General features: G+C 50.7%; 1 protein-coding gene across 2 annotated transcripts; it reads right to left on the reverse strand.

The window, feature by feature from the left end:
- On the reverse strand, positions 1–23,263 carry LOC116954875 (hyaluronan and proteoglycan link protein 3). 2 transcript variants are annotated; one of them, XM_032975677.2, is made up of 6 exons: positions 23,000–23,263; positions 21,474–21,593; positions 14,671–14,818; positions 12,419–12,820; positions 7,821–8,123; positions 1–4,000 (listed from the first exon to the last, which is right to left on the reverse strand). In XM_032975677.2, the coding sequence occupies exons 3-6, from the start codon at positions 14,795–14,797 to the stop codon at positions 3,702–3,704; spliced, it is 1,131 nt and encodes a 376-aa protein (XP_032831568.1). In that variant the 5' UTR covers positions 14,798–14,818; positions 21,474–21,593; positions 23,000–23,263; the 3' UTR covers positions 1–3,701. The 2 variants fall into 2 exon arrangements, with proteins under 2 accessions (XP_032831568.1, XP_075908719.1); XM_076052604.1 differs by lacking the exon at positions 21,474–21,593 and having other exon boundaries at positions 23,000–23,262.

Genomic DNA, 23,263 nt, shown 5'->3' on the forward strand with positions numbered 1-23,263 from the left:
GCGGGGAAGACTCTGCGGGACTTGTATTTTAAAAGTGTCAATTATTGCAAGTAAAACACGTTCGAGGCAACAGGCCGCAGCCGCTGAAAATGATCCTCCCGCACTACACGGGAGACGTGGCGCTGCCTTGTGGTTATTATTGAACAGTATTGGTTTGGGGGAAAATACAAATATGTTGAATACTGAAACTAAAGCAACAAAACGATGATTGGAGTGTTAAACAGTGGGCCCCACACAAGTCCCAATGCCGCAGGGCGTTACTACGAAGTCTCCGGTCCTTAGAGTTCTACAAACAACAACAACAACAGTCTAAACCCTTTATTTGACTCGTCTTGAGGAGGTTGTGTGTGCGCGTCTTGGTGAGTTTTATTCTTCTACAGAACGGGGAGACATTACATAAACGAATAATATTGAAAATATATACGTAAAAAAATATTACAGAAGCAAAAGAGTTAGTTATTGTTCCACGCGGATTTCGTGCTGTATGCAGAACTCCTCCGGTTATTATTGGGGGACCCTCTCATCCGCGAGGTCATCCGCGGTGTTTGCTGCCGTGGCCGTCGTTAAACTTCGCGGACAACCCCCGCGGATTATCGGATGGATTTGCGACACGCCGGGACTCCTCTAGTCCGCGGGAAATCGCCAGTATTTGGAAGCCGATTCGCAGCGCATCATCGGTGCGCGCGCGCGGATAATAGGAAGAAAAATAGGAGCCGCGGATAATATAAGTGGTGAGTAAAAAGGTCGCGGATAAGTGGGAGTCCTGTACGCGTATATATATTGTGTGGCAGTGCTGGGGAGCGTACGGCGGCCCGTGGGCTATATTCTCTGGACCTGCGGCTTCATTTCATACGGCCCGCAGCCACTAACGATGTACAAACGATGTTAATGCCGTCACTGCAACAGAGCTGTCAACCCCTCATCGGTGCCTACCTTGTTACATACAGACCTATTCAGGCCGTATTGGTCACCCCGTGCCCTTATAAACCTCAACGTTCATACGACAATGTCCCATCACAAGGGAGAATAACAGACACAAAATAAATGTGTCCGTATTGCAACGGCTGTACGCCGTGTGGACCTGAAAACTCAATTTCCTTCTTCAAGAAGACGGGTAACCTTATGGGTTGTATGCTGCAAGCACCCTGACCACACTATTCGGGTACCAGAGGGGACATTTTAGACCTGGCAACAACAACAACAATGTGTTTATATTTTTGGCACTGTACTCAAGTCACTTTTGCCCCTGTGTAAGGGCCCCTTGCGGTGACCCAAGTGTCTTGGGCCCGTGTGTGGCAATTCTGGCGTTACACTTGGCCTGGTTTTCCCGGGACATTTGTTAGCACCTTGAGTCCCCGGTATTAGCACAGTGGCGTAGTAATCCCCACCGCTCAACGCGATGCATTCACACACGCTGTTGCCACCTCTGCCGGCATTGCAAGATATTCCTCTTGTTCCTTGCGGTGTCACCGGTCTTCCTAGCTATATTACGTTAAAGGTCTGAAGTAGGGTATGTTGAGGTCTCCTCTCATGATGCTGTGGCTTGCAACGTTTGGTCGTACATGTCACGTATATAGTTTATTGTTAAATTGGAAATCACAGTTCCTATGATCACTGTTACATTGTTTTTAGAGCTTTATTTTGTTGATTTCGAAAAGGTTCTGGTTTAGCCATTTTGTTTGTTGTAGTACACAGAGTTAGACTGGTAACTGTAATCTAAATTGTCTTATGGTTGTTATTGTTTGACTTGCATCCCACTGGGATGTTTGCACACAACGTTGATACGTGGTGCTTTTTCTGGAAGACTTTGCTGTTTTTTCCTGGATTTTTGTGTTGTGCGTAGTCACTTTAAGACGTTTCTTGTTCATGTTTTTGTTTGTTGCGGTTGCACCCGATTCAAGAGCCGAATGGCTCACAGGGCTATACCAAATAAATGAACTGAACTGAACCGGTGTTGTTGTTGTTGCACCTCGAAGGTGGCAACCCCAGTGCATGCTCGCTGCCAAAGGGACCTGAAAGTACATGTCGGCCCCTCGGCCAGGAGAAGCTTCCTGCCCGCCGCTGCACCGTGGGTGCGCGCGTGAAGTGATGATGCGATGCGTGATGCACGTTACCGACACGCCACGGATCAGAACGCCGTCGCACATGGCGACGGCCACGACCATGCACAAATCACATTGGAAAGTATTACGATATTCTTCAAAGCATTGCTATGGCTTATTGTGAGTACGTTGTCTTAATATATAGAATACAGCATTCTATATACACAGTACAGAGTGTTTGCCATCTATATTTCCCAATATATAACAGATTTGCCATTTTTACACAACCTGGTCCTCGTCTATGGGCGGCACGGTACATGCGGGCTCACGTCAGGTTTACGCTCAGCGAACACAGTTTTTAACAACACCTGTGTATGTGTGTCTCTGTGTGTGTTTTATCTATTAGAATGCAATCTTACCTGGTGGCGCTTAACGTTTATCCTTCTCAATCTTGGAAATAAATTATCAAAACGTCTGCTCCGTGTGCGGTGATTTTTTTTATCGAGTTTAAATTGAGCCTGTGACCAAATAAATCTGGAACACACGAGATATCGCCAGATCTTGGAAGCTAAGTAGGATTTTGAGCCTGGTTAGTGCTTGGATGGGCGATCACTGTGGACAAACAGGCATCAGAGGTTGAGTGGTGAGCACCTCTGATTAGCACGGTTAGCTACATATGGTGCGAAAGAAGTTCAACATATATAGCAGAGGGAAGTGTACCAAAATCTACGATTGTACTGTACTTCTTTGCTTCCACCACTCTGCTGTCGATCTTCACCAACAAGCTATGACTAACGTACGGTACGCTAAAATAGCCCGTACCACCTGCACGGCGTGGGCAGGCCCTCATCCAGCAGTGGAGTGACAATGGGGTGGACACGTGTTTATTTTTTAAATTTCCACCCCGTGGCCACAATGACATTTCGACCTTGAGTTTGGCTTTTCTACTCCTTTAAAACTACTTTTATTCTACCAGGTAAGGCCCACTTAGCTATATAACTCTTTATCAGAAGTGACCTTGCCAAAAATGATAGCCCAATGAAGGGGCTTATCATGTGGAAATTTATAGTAGCCAAATACTCTAAACGGATGTGGAGGGAAAAACCGGTGGACCCAGAGAAAAGTCCACCACGGGGGAATCGATTACAACGGCGAGATCGGAGAGTAGGCCCATGAAGGGCTCGCTGCCACCGCAGCCACTGCTAGTGCAGTGCCAGACACAACTTCTGGATCTCACTTTCAGATAAAAGCTAATGTAAAAACACTTGGTACTAGTTCTGCCTGTCCCATATGTGCAATGGGAGAGGGTGGGTACAACAATTCTCAAAGACTGGTGCTGCGTACACCTTGTGCCGCACAGGGACAGCTACCATTGGGGTTGCCCAAAGCCAGACTGCAGCAGAGCATTGGTAAATGGTTGAGACGAGATGTGAAACAAAGCACTTAAAGGCACTTAAACACCCTGTAAACGTAAACCCTTATTCCTCACTGGCACACCAATGACCATGTGCAGGCTGGTGCCGCCTGCACACATTGCACCGCGCAGGGACAGCTGCCACTCGGGTCCCCCAGGCTAAACCGCAGCAGGGCATTTGAATGATTGAGATGAGAAGTGAGCTGCCGAGAACGTTTAAACGAGCGCCATTACACCGCGAAAATCTAAGTGGCAGGTGCTGCCTCCCGGTAGCAGTAAGCGCCGAAGCGGCCCTGCAGCTTGGAGGGGAAGCCCAGGGTGCGCACGCCGGGCTCCCCGCCGCCGCAGTTGTCGCGCGGGCTCACGATGGGGTAGCGCACGCTGCCATCAGCGAGCCAGCCGGCGTCGCAGCGGTCCAGGTCGTGGTGGTGCCACGCCGAGTAGAGCTGCCCCACCGTGGCCAGGGAAGCGCCGGCGGCGGCGCAGGCGAGCACCGCCGCGGGGAACGGAAGCGTGCCGGCCCGCTCTAGGTAGTAGACCTCGCCTGAAGGGGGAGGGGGGGGGGGAAGGGAGGTCACGCTGGGGTCAAACTAAAACTTTTTATTTTACCAGGGAAGGCCTCACTCAGTTATATAGCTCTTTTTCAGAAGCGACCTGGCTATCACAAATGATAGTCCAGTGGCTTATCATCATGTGAACATTTATAGCAGCCAAATATTCTGAATTCACGTTGATTCTAAATGTGGAAGGAAAAACTGGAAGACCTAGAGAAAAATCCACGAGACCACGGGGAAAGAGACACGCAAACTCCAAATATACAGCAGGCGTCAGGATCGGGATCGAACCCACGACCTCCTGTATACCAGGCAAGGTAGTTAAAATCTCGCCATCAGTGACGGCGGATTGGAGGAATCGGAGGCTCTCAGGGACCACAGGACCAGGAGGTCGATTTGCAAAGGGATGGAGTGGTCGGTGGATCGAGTGGATCTAAGGATATTTGAGATTGGGAATGAAGGGAAAGGTGGATCGATTAATTTAAGGATTTGGAAATCAGATTATGGAAGAATATGGGAATTGAAGGATCCAGGGATTTAGGGATTCGGAGCATACAACTGTGAGCTCAAGGTAGAGGACGTCACCTGTGTGGGGAAGGGAGGAGATGACGGGGTTAGCGACTGGGATCAAGAGATTGAGGGATTGGAGGATAAGAGGATCTGGGAATCAGGGGACAAATGGATCAGTTGATGGAGGGATTCAAGAATAGTGGGATTGGGATATCTTATCGTCACAATTTATATATTGCCTTAACCAAGGTGCATTACAGTGAATTAAGAACGGTACAACATATGAATGTAATGGTGGAGATGAGGTGAATGAAATTGAGGAAGCAATGGGGGCAAATATGTGATGGGTGAATTCGGTGAAAGCAAAATTGATGACAGTAAATGACGATGAATGGATTGACTGAATGAATGGAGTGAATGAGTGATAGCCATGTAATGAGAATATGAAGAGGGAACAGGAACGGTAATGGTTATGGGGGGGAGACAAAGGGGGGTCGTGGGGTGAACTCGGGAGCGTACAACTGCTAGCTCCGGGTAGGGGCTCGCATTAGCATAATTAGAACGGTTGGCTATGTACGGCGCGAAAGAAGTTCAGCGTACAGTGAAGGAAAGAAGTATTTGATCCCCTGCTGATTTTGTACGTTGGCCCACTGACAAAAAAATGATCAGTCTATAATTTTAATGGTAGGTTTATTTGAACAGTGAGAGACAGAATAACAACAACAAAATCCGGAAAAACGCATGTCAAAAATGTTATAAATTGATTTGCATTTTAATGAGGGAAATAAGTATTTGACCCCTCTGCAAAACATGACTTAGTACTTGGTAGCAAAACCCTTGTTGGCAATCACAGAGGTCAGACGTTTCTTGTAGTTGGCCACCAGGTTTGTACACATCTCAGGAGGAATTTTGTCCCACTCCTCTTTGCAGATCTTCTCCAAATCATTAAGGTTTCGAGGCTGGCGTTTGGCAACTCGAACCTTCAGCTCCCTCCACAGATTTTCTATGGGATTAAGGTCTGGAGACTGGCTAAGCCACTCCAGGAACTTCATGTGCTTCTTCTTGAGCCATTCCTTTGTTGCCTTGGCCGTGTTTTTGGTCATTGTCATGCTGGAATACCCATCCACGACCCATTTTCAATGCCCTGGCTGAGGGAAGGAGGTTCTCACCCAAGATTTGACGGTACATGGCCCCGTCCATCGTCTATTTGATGCAGTGAAGTTGTCCTGTCCCCTTAGCAGAAAAAACACTCCCAAAGCATAATGTTTCCACCTCCATGTTTGACGGTGGGGATGGTGTTCTTGGGGTCAAAGGCAGCATTCCTCCTCCTCCAAACACGGCGAGTTGAGTTGATGCCAAAGAGCTCCATTTTGGTCTCATCTGAGCACAACACTTTCACCCAGTTGTCCTCTGAATCATTCAGATGTTCATTGGCAAACTCCAAACGGGCATGTATCTGTGCTTTCTTGAGCAGGGGGACCTTGCAGGCGCTGCAGGATTTCAGTCCTTCACGGCGTAGTGTGTTACCAATTGTTTTCTTGGTGACTATGGTCCCAGCTGCCTTTAGATCATTGACAAGATCCTCCCGTGTAGTTCTGGGCTGATTCCTCACCGTTCTCATGATCATTGCAACTCCACGAAGTGAGATCTTGCATGGAGCCCCAGGCCGAGGGAGATTGACAATAATAAAATTCTCACGACGTTTCGTGGTGATAATTTTTTTATTGTTTTATTTTATTATTTTGTTCTCATTCTACGTGACTTTACCGAAAGAACCAAAGATGATGAATCCTTGCAGTCACGAAAGCTTTAAATCGAAAAGATTGAGAGTCCTTTTGTGTTTCTTCCATTTGCGAATAATCGCACCAACTCTTGTCACCTTCTCACCAAGCTGCTTGGCAATGGTCTTGTAGCCCATTCCAGCCTTGTGTAGGTCTACAATCTTGTCCCTGACATCCTTGAAGAGCTCTTTGGTCTTGGCCATGAGAGTTTGGAATCTGATTGATTGATTGCTTCTGTGGACAGGTGTCTTTTATACAGGTAACAAGCTGAGATTAGGAGCACTCCCTTTAAGTGTGCTCCTAATCTCAGCTCGTTACCTGTATAAAAGACACCTGGGAGCCAGAAATCTTTCTTATTGAGAGGGGGTCAAATACTTTTTTCCCTCATTAAAATGCAAATCAATTTATAATATTTTTGACATGCGTTTTTCTGGATGTTTTTGTTGTTATTCTGTCTCTCACTGTTCAAATAAACCTACCATTAAAATTATAGACTGATCATTTCTTTGTCAGTGGGCAATCGTACAAAATCAGCAGGGGATCAAATACTTTTTTCCCTCACTGTACATAGGGGACCTCACCTGTGTGGGGGAGGGAGGTGACAATGGAGTCTGCGACATGGATTCGAGGGATGCCCTGAGACTCGATGGTGCTACCGTAGCTGCGGTGGAGATCGTTGTTGTTGTTGTTGTCGATGTTGTTGTGGGTGCTGGGCCGTGGTCGTTTGGTACCTGGGCTGTGCCACGATGTCTTTCGCTCTCCCCTCCCTCCCGTGTTTCCCTGCCCTGCCTCCTCCCCCACCGTCGTCTACCCTCACGCCGTGTCCATTGCATGTCCGTGAAGCGTCTCGAGATGCGATTGCATTTTGACATTATTACACGTTAAATTATTGCTGTTGTAGTCGTTGTAAGCACTGTACCTTGTTTGCTTGTATTCCATCTGCAGTTTACAATAGTAACCATCCTGATTAGGTTCACCTTGCAAAAATAAATATCCCACGTAGGCTCAATTTCATAACTGGCAAAATTAACTCTCTCTGGCGTTCTCACTGCAGAGCTATGAGTTTTCAAATGTAAGGAAATGGGTTTCAGATACCCAGACAAGGACCAGCGCGGCATTGCCAGGAGGCAGAGCACAAAGGTGGTGTGGCCCAAGCGGGTCACGCGTTCACCACCTTTGTTGCAGGGTTTTACGGTCGAAATTTGCTAAATTCCCAATATGACACTGCGTATTACTCAGATTTTGGATCTTACACACACAGCAGGAAGATCAGATACAGCCACCGCATCCTTCCCCGCCCCTCCTTCAATTAGCACGGTTGGCTAGGTACTGTGCGAAAGAAGTTCAAGGTACATAAATACATACATCGTCCCCTACTACGAAACGATTGCACACCGTGTCTGTGATCTTCCTCCGCGAAGATCGCCCTGCGCCATAGGAACGGCGCGAATAGCGGACGTGCCAAATTTATTATTCTCAAAACCCTGACCGTCCACCGTCCACCACCGAGCCGCCGCACCTTTGATGGCAGCCGCGAAGCAGAAGGCGTCGAAGCGTTGGGGCGTGCGGTGCCGGAAGCCGTAGCTGCGCAGGCCGGCCGGCGTCGCCTTCCCTCCGCAGGGCTCGCGGGGCACGGTGACGGGGTACTGCACCGAGCCGTCGGCCAGCCAGCCCGCGTTGCACCAGTCGAGGCCGGCCTCCCAGCCCTGCAGCAGCTCCCCCAGCGTGGCCAGCGTGGCGCCCTGCTCCGCGCAGGCCGCCTGCGCCTCAGCAAACGACAGCTTATAGCGGCCGTGCTGCGCCTGGTACGGGAACACCACGCCTGCGATGGCAAAGGAGCGGAGGGGCATGGGCGGAGGGTCAGAAAGGTTCAGGATTTTTGTTTTAATTGGTATTACATGGCTATAATCTAGATCAGCGGTCTGCAACCTGCGGCTCCGGATCCGCGTGCGGCTCTTTCAGGACTGCTTCGTGATGTTATTTATGAAGGAACCACAGTCCCGTATGTTCACTTTGCACTGAGGCTCTTTAAATATCGAGTGTTTTTACCGAATTCGAAAAAAATCCCTCATATTTTGGTTGCTGACCGCTGATCTAAATTGAAAACTCAATTGAGATCAGAGTTGTCCTTCCCCCGTACCTCCAAATAGCACTTTTGGCTACGTACGGTACCTGAGCAAAGGCCTAAAAGATCAAGCGACCACCGACAACCAGCACTGATAATGTTGCAATGGATAAGACTTTTTTTTATTATGGTTAATGTTATTATGGGAGCTTGGGAATAGAGACGATCGGAGGGATATCGAGAGTGGAGCTGTGCGAGGGAAGAAGCAGAGAGAGAAGAACTTGGTTGGTGGCTGGAGGGAGAGCGTGGGTTGAGTGGGTGGGTGGGTTGATTTGGTGAGTGGGTGGGTTTGATTTGGTGAGTGGGTGGGTTGATTTGGTGAGTGGGTGGGTTGATTTGGTGAGTGGGTGGGTTGATTTGGTGAGTGGGTGGGTTGATTTGGTGAGTGGGTGGGTTGATTTGGTGAGTGGCTGGGTTGAGTGAGTGGGTTGAGTGGGTGGGTGGATTGAGTTATTGGGTGGTTTGAGTTGGTGGGTGGGTGGAGTGAGCGAATCATTAAGTTCATTGTGTGGCCACCTGTGGAGAGACGATACAAAGTACAGTGTTCCCTTGTTGCTCGTGAGAGGTACCAACTAAATTACCGCAATTAAATACATAAATAAGCTATTAAATAGATGCTAATTATCATAACACAAAAATGTGGTTATAATACACATTAAATACATCTTATGTTAAATAATCGTTTAGAAATTAACTTACCTTAAATGTTGATGATGCTGTGCAGAAGAATGCAGTAACGATGCTGACAATGATGATGGTGACGACGATGATGGTGATGCTGACAATGATGATGGTGACGATGATGAAGATGCCGACAATGATGATGACGACAACGATGATCGTCGTGATGTCATTACTGCTCCGACATAGACGCAGCAGCGTTCCAGATGCGATTCGCGGACAGCCAACATCGCGGATAGCAAATTCTCGAACAGTGAAGGAATGCCGTATTAGTGTAGTGCAATGAAGCTGACGTGGATTTTTTTTTACTGTGCCTGCCTTGGGCTGTTTTCTCAGTAAATAAGCAACGTTGGCCCAGCGTTTCGTGTTCGCTGTTTCTACTATTGGCGTCGGGTCACCATGTTGAATGCCGTATAAACATACGCTTGTTACAAGTTGCGTATGTAAGCACGTGTGGACGCATCCCTGCACGTGTTCCCGTGTGTGTTGCCGTGTGTCGCATGACACCACGGCGCCTTGCAATGAGTCAGTCGTTCCATCCCGAGGGGAACTTTTTTTTTTGACGAACAATCAAATATTTGATTTTACGCATGTGGCTCGTGACTTTTCTATCTGGACGTCCGGCAGTTGCCATGCCAACAGTGAGTGCACGAGACCAAGGGAGGGCCAGCGATTTGCTGAGCTTGTTTGGAATTCGCAGCCTCCGCACGCGTCCCGTGCCCCTGTGCTGTGCATGCGGCAGCGAGGTATTGGTGGGTCGCACGCAGCTCATCTCGAGACTGCAGTGCCAGCCCTAAAGGGGGCGTCGAGGAAGAGCCGTGCCCCGGCTCACGAGCAGAAGGCTGTACAGCAAGAGTGTGGACTAATACTGTCCGTCCCTTCTACTTGGGATAACGTGTTGCCTCCCTCACACGCGTGGGTTTTGTCACAGCTCCTTTGGTATCATTCCGCGCATGCTGATTGGTTAATGTTTGTAATCCCTTCCACGAAAACACACTGTGAACAGAAAACAAATATGCGATTCTGCAAGAGAGGCTGTTCCCACTGCCAAAAGAGAAGACGCGATGTAAGCAAGGTCTCATCGCTCACGAATGGGCGTCGCTGATTGGCTGAGCGTGCGGCTCAGCCCCACCTACGAACGCTCGGATTGGTCGAAATTGGCGCGCCACGTGCATAACGTTAACACGGAATCGTGAGTCAACATGTTAACGTTCAGTCGGAACCGCGGGTCAACATGTTAACGTTCAGTCGGAGCCGTGAGTCAACATGTTAACGTTCAGTCGGAACCGCGGGTCAACATGTTAACGTTCTGTCGGAGCCGTGAGTCAACATGTTAACGTTCAGTCGGAACCGTGAGCCAACATGTTAACGTTCAGTCGGAACCGTGAGTCAACATGTTAACGTTTAGTCGGAATCGTGGGTCAACATGTTAACGTTCAGTCGGAATCGTGAGTCAACATGTTAACGTTCAGTCGGAATCGTGAGTCAACATGTTAACGTTCAGTCGGAACCGCGGGTCAACATGTTAACGTTCATTCGGAGCCGTGAGTCAATATGTTAACGTTCAGGCGGAACCGCGGGTCAACATGTTAACGTTCAGTCGGAATCGTGGGTCAACATGTTAACGTTCAGTCGGAATCGTGGGTCAACATGTTAACGTTCAGTCGGAATCGCGGGTCAACATGTTAACGTTCAGTCGGAATCGTGGGGTCCTTTGGGAGGCTAAACGTTAACCGATAAACCGTTAACCGATGACGATTTTAACCGAGGCACTCCTGTATACTATATAGATATAGAACCGCAGAGCTTGGATATTTGTTTCTAGCGCTGGCTGACCTTCTGGCTGCTACTGTTGCCTTCCGGCATCGTGTGCGATTCATTGGCAATCGGGAGAGATGTGGTTTGGCATGAACGACGACGACAATAATACGACAAGAAAAAAAAACTAAATAATGCTCCAGTGCCTGGCAACCACCAACATTGACGCACTGGGACAAAAAAAAAATTCAAATCGGGCCCAGGCATTTGTAAACACACCAACCACACTTTCAGGCTATGGCCAATAATTATTTTGAAATGGGTTGTTGTGCCATGACAAACTGCAGTTACTAGTAGCGAGATTTGCCGCGTGCCGACGTATTGGCGTGATTTTCCCACACGATCTCATTGGGTCCATTAGGGGCAGGGTCCAAAAAAACGAATGGGGAGCCGGTGAGGAAGAATCTTTGGGGCTGCCGAATATATGGATGGGACTTAATGCAAACTGAGAGCGTAAATAAAGCAATGAAGCGTACACATGAAAGGTAATCAAATATTTTTGTAAAATAAAACTTTTTTACTCTGATCACATGTGAAGTGGTGCTGGCCCTAGAGAGGCACGGCGTGCGATGTACTCACATCGCAGACATCACGTATGTAGCGACATCGTGAATGTCACTGTGTAATGCCGGCTCTAGCGAGGCACGGCGTGCGATGCATTGACATCGTGGACACCCCGTAGGTGGGTGTAGTACCAGCCCTAAAGGGGGCTCGGTGAGCGCTGGGCTAGCGCAGTGGCACCACGCGTGGCGTGCAGTGCTGACTCCTACAGGAGGGAGTGTGAGAGTGTCAGTCATGGGATGAGGTTACCCTAGGCCAAGGTTGACCCTGGAAAGGCACGTGACCAGTAAGATCTACACAGAGGCCCCAGGTGGGGGCTTGGGGGTGGTCACGTGTCAGGGTGAGATCCTACGGGAAGGGTCGAGAAACGTCAAGAAGTTTCTTGAAGGTGGTCGTGGTCAGGGGGGGGGGCAGCCACGACCTGGGAGCATATAAACCGGGTCCCCACAGGGACCGGGGTTCAGCGTTGCTGTTGTCATAGATCTACGATCTACGTTCTACGTCCAAGAAGAAGTCACCAACACGTGGACGAGGACCCAAGCCAGGGACCTGTCGGTGTAGCTACTCCCAGTAACTAGCGTAGTTAGTCTGGTGGTCCACCACCACAGGTTATCTGGAAAAGGGGCAGTAACCCCTTTGTGTAATGTGTTGGTGTTAATAAATATGTGTTGCCTCCAAGAAGTACGTCTGCGACTCAGTTGAATCCACTGCACATGTAATAATTTCCCCAGAAAGAACTGGCTCTTGGAATGGGCTGGCCCCAACCAGGCATTTACCACAAAGACTACTGCCCTATGACCAATACTGCACATAGACTGACACTGCCTATTGACTGAAAACTGTACCTTCGATTTAGCACGGTTGGCAAGATACGGCGCGAAAGAAGTTCAACAGAATATACACGGGCTTGCCCACCACCACCATCCACTCACCGTCCAGCTCGAGCTCCACCTCCCCCCTGTCGTCCTCCAGGCCGTCCACCACCTCGCAGCGGTAGCGGCCGCGGTCCGCCAGGCGCACATCGGCCAGCAGCAGCGACGCGTCGTGGTGGTCGGCCCGCGGGAGGCTGGCTCGGCCTCGGTAGGGGCCGAACGCGCGGTGCAGGCCGCCCATGGCCGCAACGACATCCGTCTCGGCCTCTACGGCACTGGCGGCGCCGGCGCTCCCTCCTCCGCCCAGCTCGGGGAGCCGGGTCCACTTGACTCGCACCGCCCGCGCCGAGCCCCCCGACTCGGCCGGGTAGAAGCGGCAGGGCAGCGTGGCGTTGCCGCCGCGAAGCGACAGCACCACCTTAGCCGCCACCTCCACGGACAGGTGGGCGCCAGCGGGGACCACTGAGGAGGGGTCGAGGGAGAGGAGGAGGAGGTGCAGCACGCGTGGCCCAGGGCGCGGTGCGGTGCCCGTGGGGAGGAGCGGTGGTGCAGCGGTTAGCGCTACGCTGTGCTACGAACCCGGCGACCCGAGTTCGATTCCCGCTCACGACCGCCAACGGCGGTGGCGATCATCTGAACCGGTTCCGGGCCTCCACTAGATTGACTCGGCTTCAAATCAGTACCTGGTGCTGTGTGCAAAAACATTGCCGCTGGGGAGACAAAGGCGGCCGGGCGCCTGGTGTTGGCCTTCGTAGGTGCTAGCTAACAGCACTTGCCACAACAGTCTGTTTAGGCTATACGGGGGATCTTTGCGTTTATGTTTTTTGTGCAATGCCCCCCCCCCCGCCCTGTCCAAATTGCTACCCCCCCCCCTCTTTTCGTAACAACAGTGGTTCTGAGAAATATACTTACGAATAATGAACATCAAAATTTTAATCAATTGCTCATTTTGTGAGGTAAACCTAACTAGCTAAGTAACTGCAAGGGACTAACGAATTTCCACGGACGCTCTCCACACGTGACGTGATTTGTTCTCGCTCGCTAGTTACGAGTTTAGAAAGGTATTTTTACATCGTTATACGTTACCATATGGATTTAAACTTTGTTTCGTGGGTATTATATATTAGCAGATACAACGTGATTATTCACCAATGATTGATACGTTCATAAATCACCTCACGTAACCCCCCTGGGACATTGCCACGTACCCCCCAGGGGTCCACGTACCCCCCGCTTGAGAACCACTGCCCTACACGAAGCTTAAAACCCACACAGGTTTGACCGCTGTTGGCCAAACCAGGTCCCAATGCTGACCAATCACAAATCACTCAGTGGGGATCACAGCAGCAGCAGAAGCAGAAGTAATCATCTCCCGCCTCCCCTCCTCGACTGCAAAAACTTGGCCAGGACCCTCCTTACAAAGAGTCTTGAGACCCAGTGAGGCTTCCCTGGGGTGTGCCCGCGGAGCAATGTGAAATAACGAACACAGGTTAAAAGAACAGCCCGGCGATCGATGGCTCGCTGATGTCATCGCTTCGTCTCCGCGGTTCCATATCCTCTCGGTGGCCAACCACTCGAGCTCGTGTGAACGTGCCAATGATCGTCCTGACTCCACCCGGTACAATCGCAGCCCAGCTCACATGACCGTGCCGAGTTCACGATGTTGCCCGCCCACCAACACCAACAACAGCCACGAAGTGGCGGTGACGTCACCACGGTGCCTGTGCCAGGCCAGGTGCACTTTGAGGCCACGTGAATTGCCGAAGGGTCGCTGATAGGAGGTCACGGGACAGACCCAGGTCCTATGGGTTGACTGAGATGCTGTGTTTTAGTCGCCCGGCGCTCTGCTCGTTGTTGTTGGAGGGCAATTGCCTCCAACTGCCCAGTATCGTCCTTCACGAGCCTCCTCCATAGAGGCCGATGTTGACACCGCTGGTACCAGTCTTTGGCAAGTCCACTCAGTTCCACATCCTCCCGTACTACATCAGTCAATTTCTTCTCGAGCCCGTATCGTGGCCGTTTAAAACCCTCTATCCGGCCAAACAGCTGCTTGTGCATGCAGTGGCTAGGCATGCGGGCTACATGACCCAGCCAACGCAGTCTTGCCTGCCAGAGGAGCTCATTGATGGGAATGTGTCCATATATTTCAAGGATCTGTGAGCTCCTCACACATTCCAGCTTAGTTACACCCGGGATGGATCGTAGGCAGGCCAGCCTGAATGTTTCAAAGCGATGCACCAACCATCGCCACCATCACCGGAGTTACCGCCGCCCCCCCCCCCCGCCGCACTCCCTCCGCGGGCGGCACTCACCCTCGTCGTGCGCGTGTCGACGGATCGTGGGGGCCCGCGCGGCCCCCAGGGGCCCCGACGAGCCGAGATGGGGTGCCCCGCACAGGAGCAGGAGCAGCAGCCGCAGCGGCGGCGACGGTGGTGGCATGGTGGAGCTGGGTTGGATCACCTGGTGCGCAGGGGGCCGGCCACGTGATGACACAAGGTGATTCAGTCATGGGGCATATGGTATTGGGGTAAATTGTAATGAGAGACGGGGTCAAGGTCATGGGGTAATGGGTTACGGGGTCACGAGGTCATGAGACTCGGGGTCATGCGATCTGAAACACGAGGTCATGAAGGAATACGAGGTCACGAGATGCATGGTCATGGGGTCAGAGATCATGGTACATACGATCGTGGGGCACGGGGTGACAAACCACAAGGTCATGGGGTCAGAGGGCTCAGGGTGTGTGAATAATTTATGATCTTTCAATGTCTGAAGAAGCCGTCACCCACAAAGATGCTGTGTACATTTTACAAGCACCACAACTCTCACCCTGATGACAACAACAACCGCCGTTAACCGCTCAGTGGCGACGACGTCACCACGGCGCTTGTGCCAAGCGAGGTGTACTTTGAGGCTACATGAAGTGTCGACAGGACCGCTGGCAGGAGGTCACGGAACAGACCCGGGTGCCGTGGGTCGAATGACTGAGATGATTGGCCAGATGCACCAGCTGTACTCCCCACTGTGCCAACTCTCTGCGTTGTATCTGCCCGTTGCTCCACTCGTTGTGAACGTCGCTCCACTTGCCCTCTGTTGTTGCTGGAGGGGCGACTGGCCTCCAATTCCTAACGCAGGCATCACCGTGTGTGCTGGCACGGTTTCTGTGCTCCCTTGGCCCGGGTAAGGCTTCCACCAATCCAGCAGAGGGCAGGAGAGGGACCATTCTCATCACCCAGTCAGATGATCACGTAAACAAGAATAATTAATCCAATGATTACACGATCAGATGATCAATCACACAGTCAGATGACCAATCATATTATCATATGACCAATACAATTATCATATGATCAATAACATGATCAATATCATGGTCAGAATACGAATCAGAGTAACCAACGCGACGATCTGAGTTCACACTCCCGGCGAATATCAGTGGCGATTGACGGCTGAAACCGGCATAGCCCATCGCTGCCGTCTTCAGCAACTCGCACTGACCAGCGTGGTGAAGAATGTTCAAACAAGCCGCTACGTGCAGGCGTGCCAGGTGGCATTCAGCCCGGCTGCTCTTGCTATTGTGAATTAGAATTGACGATGTGGAGGAATTAGCCTCGGCAGGCAAGCCACGTGATCAGGGAACCGTGTGATGAGGTGTCGAGCCACACGGCCAGACGGCCAATAAGCGGCCCAGGAAATTAAACAATTAACCCAATAGCCCGGGCCATTAATCAAGCACGCCGGGTGAATGATTACTCGGGTTTCACGGAGAGTCTCACGGTGTCTGCGTGTGTCTCAGCGTGTGTGTATGTGTGTGTGACGGTGTTTGTGTGTGTGTCAAGGTGTCTGTGTGTGTCTCAGGGTGTGTGTGTCACAGTGTCTGTGTGTCTCACTGTGTGTGTCGTCGTGTCTGCGTGTGAGGCTCACGGTGTCCGTGTGTGAGTCTCACGGTGTCTGTGTGTGTCAGTCTCACGGTGTCTGTGTGTGAGTCTCATGGTGTCTGTGTGTGAGTCTCACGGTGTCTGTGTGTGAGTCTCACGGTGTCTGTGTGTGAGTCTCACGGTGTATGTGTGTGTGTCGTGGGGTCTGTGTGTGAGTCTCACTGTGTCTGTGTGTCAGTCTCACGGTGTCTGTGTGTGAGTCTCACGGTGTCTGTGTGTGAGTCTCACGGTGTCTGTGTGTGAGTCTCACGGTGTCTGTGTGTCAGTCTCACGGTGTCTGTGTGTGAGTGTCACGGTGTCTGTGTGTGAGTCTCACGGTGTCTGTGTGTGAGTCTCACTGTGTCTGTGTGTGAGTCCCACGGTGTCTGTGTGTGAGTCTCACGGTGTCTGTGTGTGAGTCTCATGGTGTCTGTGTGAGTCTCACGGTGTCTGTGTGTGAGTCTCACGGTGTCTGTGTGTGAGTCACACGGTGTCTGTGTGTGAGTCTCACGGTGTCTGTGTGAGTCTCACGGTGTCTGTGTGAGTCTCACGGTGTCTGTGTGTGAGTCTCACGGTGTCTGTGTGTGAGTCTCACGGTGTCTGTGTGTGAGTCTCACGGTGTCTGTGTGTGAGTCTCACGGTGTCTGTGTGAGTCTCACGGTGTCTGTGTGTGAGTCTCACGGTGTCTATGTGTGAGTCTCACGGTATCTGTGTGTGAGTCTCATGGTGTCTGTGTGTGAGTCTCACGGTGTCTGTGTGTGAGTCTTATGGTGTCTGTGTGTGAGTCTCACGGTGTCTGTGTGTGAGTCTCACGGTGTCTGTGTGTGAGTCTCACGGTGTCTGTGTGTGAGTCTTATGGTGTCTGTGTGTGGGTATCACGGTGTCTGTGTGTGAGTCTCACGGTGTCTGTGTGTGAGTCTCACGGTGTCTGTGTGTGAGTCTCACGGTGTCTGTGTGTGAGTCTCACGGTGTCTGTGTGAGTCTCACGGTGTCTGTGTGTGAGTCTCACGGTGTCTGTGTGTGAGTCTCACGGTGTCTGTGTGTGAATTTCACGGTGTCTGTGTGTGTTGCGGTGTCCGTGTGTAAGGCTACACGGGGGCTATTTGTATATTTTAATGCCAGGGCAACGGTGATCGTGGAAACTAAACATGATTTGGAGCTTTCGTGACTGCAGGAATTACTCTTTGGTTCTTTCGGTAAAGTCACGTAGAAAGAGAAAATAATAAATTAAATAATACCACACGACGTTTCGATTGCAACACAAGCAATCATCATCAGGTACGATGACAGAGAAAACAAACCGAGTAAAATAATAATAGGGGTTTTCCCTTTTTTCTGGCAACAATGAGTCACAAAGACTCATGTTTACATTAACCACAGTACTTGTGGTCAAAATGCAAACAAAAACACAATATGATAATATATGATGCATTGTCGTTGAAACTGATTGATCCACACCAGGGACGGCTTTCTTTTGAGCCTCGACCCAATTGGTGGAGGACGCCAAAAGGTGAAAAACTCTATTATTATGTTTTGGTACTGGAAACGGAGATCTAATGATGTAGATGCTTACCCCGAGCCCTCATTACTTTGATAGTGCAATGTCTTTGAGCTGCACGGCTTTTGGCGTCCTCTGGTCTAGCACCAATTGAGACGAGGCTCAAAAGAAAGCCGTCCCTGGTGTGGACCAATCAGTTTCAAGGACAATGCATCATATATTATCAGAGTGAGGTTTTTGTTTGCATTTTGACCACAAGTATCGTGGTTAATGCAGACATGATTCCTTGTGAAAAATTTCAGCTTTGTTGCCAGAAAAAAAATGGGAAAAACACTATTATTATATTTTGGTACTGGCAAAGGAGGTCTGATGATGTAAACCTAGTAAACTCAGAAATATAATGCAATACAACAAAAAGAGTCGGCTAACATAACAGTCAACACCCTACCTGGTTGATTACGTTCTTCCAAAGATTGCTAAATTTGAGAGGGTGATCGTGGAGTTGAGCGGAATGACGAGTCCCTAATGGGTTCCGCGTGTTGCTGGCAACTCGTGGCGACCACCGGGACACGTGGTTCACTATCGCGCGCTCACACAACGACAAAGGTGCCCCGTGTAGCCTATAGAGACTGTTGGGGCAAGTGCCGCTAGCGAGCGCCAATCAATGGGACGAGAGATCTCGTCACATCTCAGAAGCGAAGCAGGATTTTTTTAAAGCCTGGATAATGTTTGGATGGGTGACCCTGCCATGCATAGCAGGTGCTACAGGCAACGGTTGTTCCTGCACACCCCATCCACCCCCACCCCAATCCGCCTGCACTGACCAGCGTGGTTAAGTATGGTCAGTGCACACACGGCGCGGGGAGGCCCTCAATCCAGCAGTGTATTGACGAACTGGCTCTAGCACGTGACATTACTTGCGGCACGTCACACGAGCGAGGTCCGTAATGTGTGGCCAGAACCGCGCGCGGCCGCCTTTGTCTCCCCAGTGCCGATGTGTGAACAGAGCGCGCCAGGTGCTCGTTGATACAGAAAGCGCCACCACCATCAACATCCCAGCTCTCGAGACGCAGCGCGGGGCAGGTTTGCTCTGCGTGCATGCAGACACACTAACCACGCCGCCCGACGGGACCCCTCCACCGCGTAGATGGAGCGTGTTCATGTGCGCGCACAAATACGTGCTCATGTGTGGTCGCAAAAACACGTGTTCATGTGCGCGCACACACACGCACGTGCTCATGTGTGGTCGCAAAAACACGTGTTCATGTGCGCACACACACAATCACGTGCTCATGTGTGGTCGCAAAAACACGTGTTCATGTGCGCGCGCACACGCACGTGCTCATCTGTGGTCGCAAAAACACGTGTTCATGTGCGCGCACACACGCGCACGTGCTCATGTGTGGTCGCAAAAACACGTATTCATGTGTGGCGCACAGACACGTGCTCATGTACGCACACACACGAACACGTGTTCGTGTGTGCGCGCACAAATACGTGTTCATGTGTTGTCGCAAAAACACGTGTTCATGTGCGCGCACACACAATCACGTGCTCATGTGTGGTCGCACAAACACGTGTTCATGTGCGCGCACACACAAACACGTGTTTCCATTTATACGCGGCAGAGGCGCAGTCCTGCAACTGCTCGCTCTCGCCTCCTGCTAGCGGAACGGCCTCCGCTAGAGAGCCCCCCTCTAGAGGCGAACGTTGGGTCTACTCTTCCACGCCGGCCATAACTTCTTGGAAGAGGTGGGCGTACCCACACTTTACCCCACTGCTGGTCACCTTGCCCATCGCCTACGATTGTGGATGAACCTCTGGGTTGCAAGCCCCATCATGTACACTGCTGTGGTGGCCATCCACTGCTCACGTACTGAATATTCAGTTCCCAGGAGAGCCCGAGTCTCAAGGCTCCCTGTCAGGAGGCTGCTGCTGCTGCTACACTGGGATTGTTTGTCCAGAATCGAAGTTTTTAAATACAGGGTGCTTAAAAACATTGTTAACACTTCTGACAGTTTGCAACAATACGACAAGGAATGTGCTGCTGCCTCCGGGCTCTGGAGACCACCTGGAGAAGATTCCAGGCACGCGTTGACAATGATGGCGCACAAGTGGAGACTCTTTGACTTTTTGAAGCTATTAACATACATTTGTTAGCATGTTACAGTGTATTATCCGTTCTTTTCCCATTAAAACGATAGGACGATAGTCCTATATAAGTCAACCCGCCACCACCCGACACAGCCAATTAATAAGGTTTGTCACGTAAACTAAACGTGGCCAATTCATTACTTAGTTCAGCACTAACCTACTGTGTGTCGGAGAATTAAACACCACAGCAACATTTACAATTCGGGTGACGGTGACGTTTAAATGCAACAACGACGACGAGGAGCCTCACGTCAGGCGACAGCCAGAGAGTTGTGGACACCCCACGTGATGATACACGTGGGGTGTCCACGTGATGATACACGTGGGGTGTCGTTTGGCCGTGAATCGCAATGGAACCGAATCCCTCGACAGAATGGCCCTTCGACATCGATCATCGTTCATTCTCGAGAGGCGACGAACTCCAGTGCCCACTGCCCTTGATGATGGTAGTGCTGACCAGAGAAGTCTGCAATGTCCACGCGTTCATTCACTGTTATTGTGTTTTCTACAAATACAAAGACACTCGACGAAGACCCCGGAGCCAGCACAGGATACGCTGCTGGCGGGACAATTTCGCTCGGCTGGCCTGGGAATTCCCCAGGAAAAGCTGGAAGTCTGTATTGTAGTGTAGTGTCGAGTGTATAGTGTAGTGTAGTAGTGTATAGTATTGTAGTGTCGAGTGTAATAGTGTATAGTGTAGTGTAGTAGTGTATAGTATTGTAGTGTCGAGTGTAGTAGTGTATAGTTTAGTGTAGTAGTGTATAGTAGTGTAGTGTCGAGTGTAGTAGTGTATAGTGTAGTGTAGTAGTGTATAGTATTGTAGTGTCGAGTGTAGTAGTGTATAGTTTAGTGTAGTAGTGTATAGTAGTGTAATATCGAGTGTAGTAGTGTATAGTGTAGTGCAGTAGTGTATAGTAGTGTAATCTCGAGTGTAGTAGTGTATAGTGTAGTAGTGTATAGTGTAGTAGTGTATAGTAGTGATGTGTCGAATGTAGTAGTGTATAGTCACTACACACTACTACACTATATTGTAGTAGTGTATAGTGTAGTCACTGTAGTGTATAGTAACGTTGTGCTAGAGGATGTCGCCAGGGAAAGGGAGGTGTGGACCGCCACTACTCAACACGCTGCTGCCGTCGCGACCCTCACCAGGACAAGCGGATTGAGAAACGAACGAACGAAGACAAAGATCCCCCGAATTTCTTTAACGGACTGTTGGGGGCAAGTGCTGCCAGCGAGCTCCTATTAAGGCAGGGGGAGGGGTGGTCAGCAACACCCACGCCCGGCCGCTTTCGTCTCCCCAGTGCTGATGTTCACACACCCCACCGGGTACTCATTTGAGGCTAAGTCGACCTAGGGGAGACCCCAGAATCGGCCAGTGAGCGGGAGTCGAAATGGGAGGTCGCCGGGCTCGCGGCCCCTGCTCAAGAGACTCGCACCACCGCTCCAATTAACATTCCCAGACCGTGACCAAGTTACATTGACACATCACAAGAGCGATACAGAACCACGCCAGTACAGCCGTGCTGATAGCGAGTAGCAGCACCTTTGAAGGCCGGCACGGCACACGAGGGAGTGGGTGGCCAGCACCACGTTCGACCGCCTTTGTCTCCTTTGTAGCGATGTTTACGCACCGCACCGGGTACTCGTTTGAGGCTCAGTCGATCTAGGGGAGGCCCAGGACCGGCACATAAAATCGTCACTGGTGTTGACCGTGAGCGGGAATCGAACTCGGATTCGCCGGGTTCGTTGTGCAGGGCGCTAATCAATGCGCCACCGCTCCTCCCACAGATTCAGACAAACTCACACGTCCACTGTGATACTCATTCACTGCCACAATCACACTGTCATACATACACTCCCGCACAGGCCAATACTGTCAAAGTCACAGACACACACTCACAAACTCTCACTAACACACTCTCACACACACTCACTCTCACTCACACACTCTCACTCACACACTCTCACACTCACACACTCTCACTAACACATTCTCACACACACACACACTCTCACTCACACACTGTCACTCACACACACTCACACACACTCACACACTCTCACTAACACACTCTCACACACACTCACTCTCACTCACACACTGTCACTCACACACACTCACACACTCTCACACACACACACTCTCACTCACACACTCTCACTCACACACACTCACACACACTCTCAACACACTGTCACTCACACACTCTCACACACACTCACTCTCACTCACACACTGTCACTCAAAAACACTCACACACTCTCACACACACACACTCTCACTCACACACTCTCACTCACACACACTCTCACTCACACACACACTCTCCCACTCACACACTCCCACTCATACACTCTCACACTCACACACTCTCACACACTCTCACTAACACATTCTCACACACACACACTCTCACTCACACACTGTCACTCACACACACTCACACACTCACACACTCTCACTAACACCCTCTCACACACACACATTCTCACTCACACACTGTCACTCACACAAACTCACACACTCTCACACACACTCTCACTCACACACTCTCACTCACACACACTCTCACTCACACACACACTCTCTCACACACTCTCACACACTCTCACACACACACTCTCACACACTCTCACACACACTTACACACACACTCACACATACTCTCACTCACACACTCTCACACACACTCACTCACACACTCTCACACACTCTCACACAAACTCACACACTCTCACACACACTCTCACTCACACACTCTCACTCACACACACTCACACTCTCACTCACACACTCTCTCACACACTCTCTCACTCACACTCTCACTCACACACACTCTCTCACACACTCTCACACACACTCACACACACTCACACACTCTCACACAGACTCACTCACACACTCACACACTCTCACACACACTCACTCACACACTCTCACACACACACACTCTCACTCACACACTCTCACACACACTCACTCACACACTCTCACACACTCTCACACACACTCACACACACTTACACACACACTCACACACTGACACTCTCTCACACTCCACCACTCACAAGGCTCCTGTCCGCCACGTGCTCCCTCCTTGCTGTCGCGGATTCGCGCTGGGAGCGTCTCGCTTCTGTCCCGGGGCGCGGATCCTCAGCTCTGTCTCTCACTCCTCTCTGTCTCTCGTGTGCTCTCTCACTCTCTTATCTCTTTACTCTCCCACCCCTGCTCTCCCGTGTTCCTTCTCTCGCTCTCCTCCCTCCTCTCTCTCTCACTGGTCGCTCTCCTCTCCCCTCCCTTTCTCTCCTCGCTCTGATCGCATCGCAGAGCGC

Source organism: Petromyzon marinus, chromosome 57 (genome assembly GCF_048934315.1).
Source record: "Petromyzon marinus isolate PM22_M1 ecotype Great Lakes invasive population chromosome 57, UKy_Petmar_22M1.pri1.0, whole genome shotgun sequence".
Lineage (NCBI taxonomy): Eukaryota > Metazoa > Chordata > Hyperoartia > Petromyzontiformes > Petromyzontidae > Petromyzon > Petromyzon marinus.

Excerpts from the sequence above, each read along its gene's own strand:
- LOC116954875 (XM_032975677.2), bottom strand. The coding sequence starts at position 14,797 with ATGCCACCACCGTCGCCGCCGCTGCGGCTGCTGCTCCTGCTCCTGTGC. Across the intron at positions 12,821-14,670 it reads TCGACACGCGCACGACGAGG|TGGTCCCCGCTGGCGCCCAC; the intron begins GTGAGTGCCGCC and ends ACCCCTCCTCAG. Across the intron at positions 8,124-12,418 it reads GGTGGAGCTCGAGCTGGACG|GCGTGGTGTTCCCGTACCAG; the intron begins GTGAGTGGATGG and ends TTGCCATCGCAG.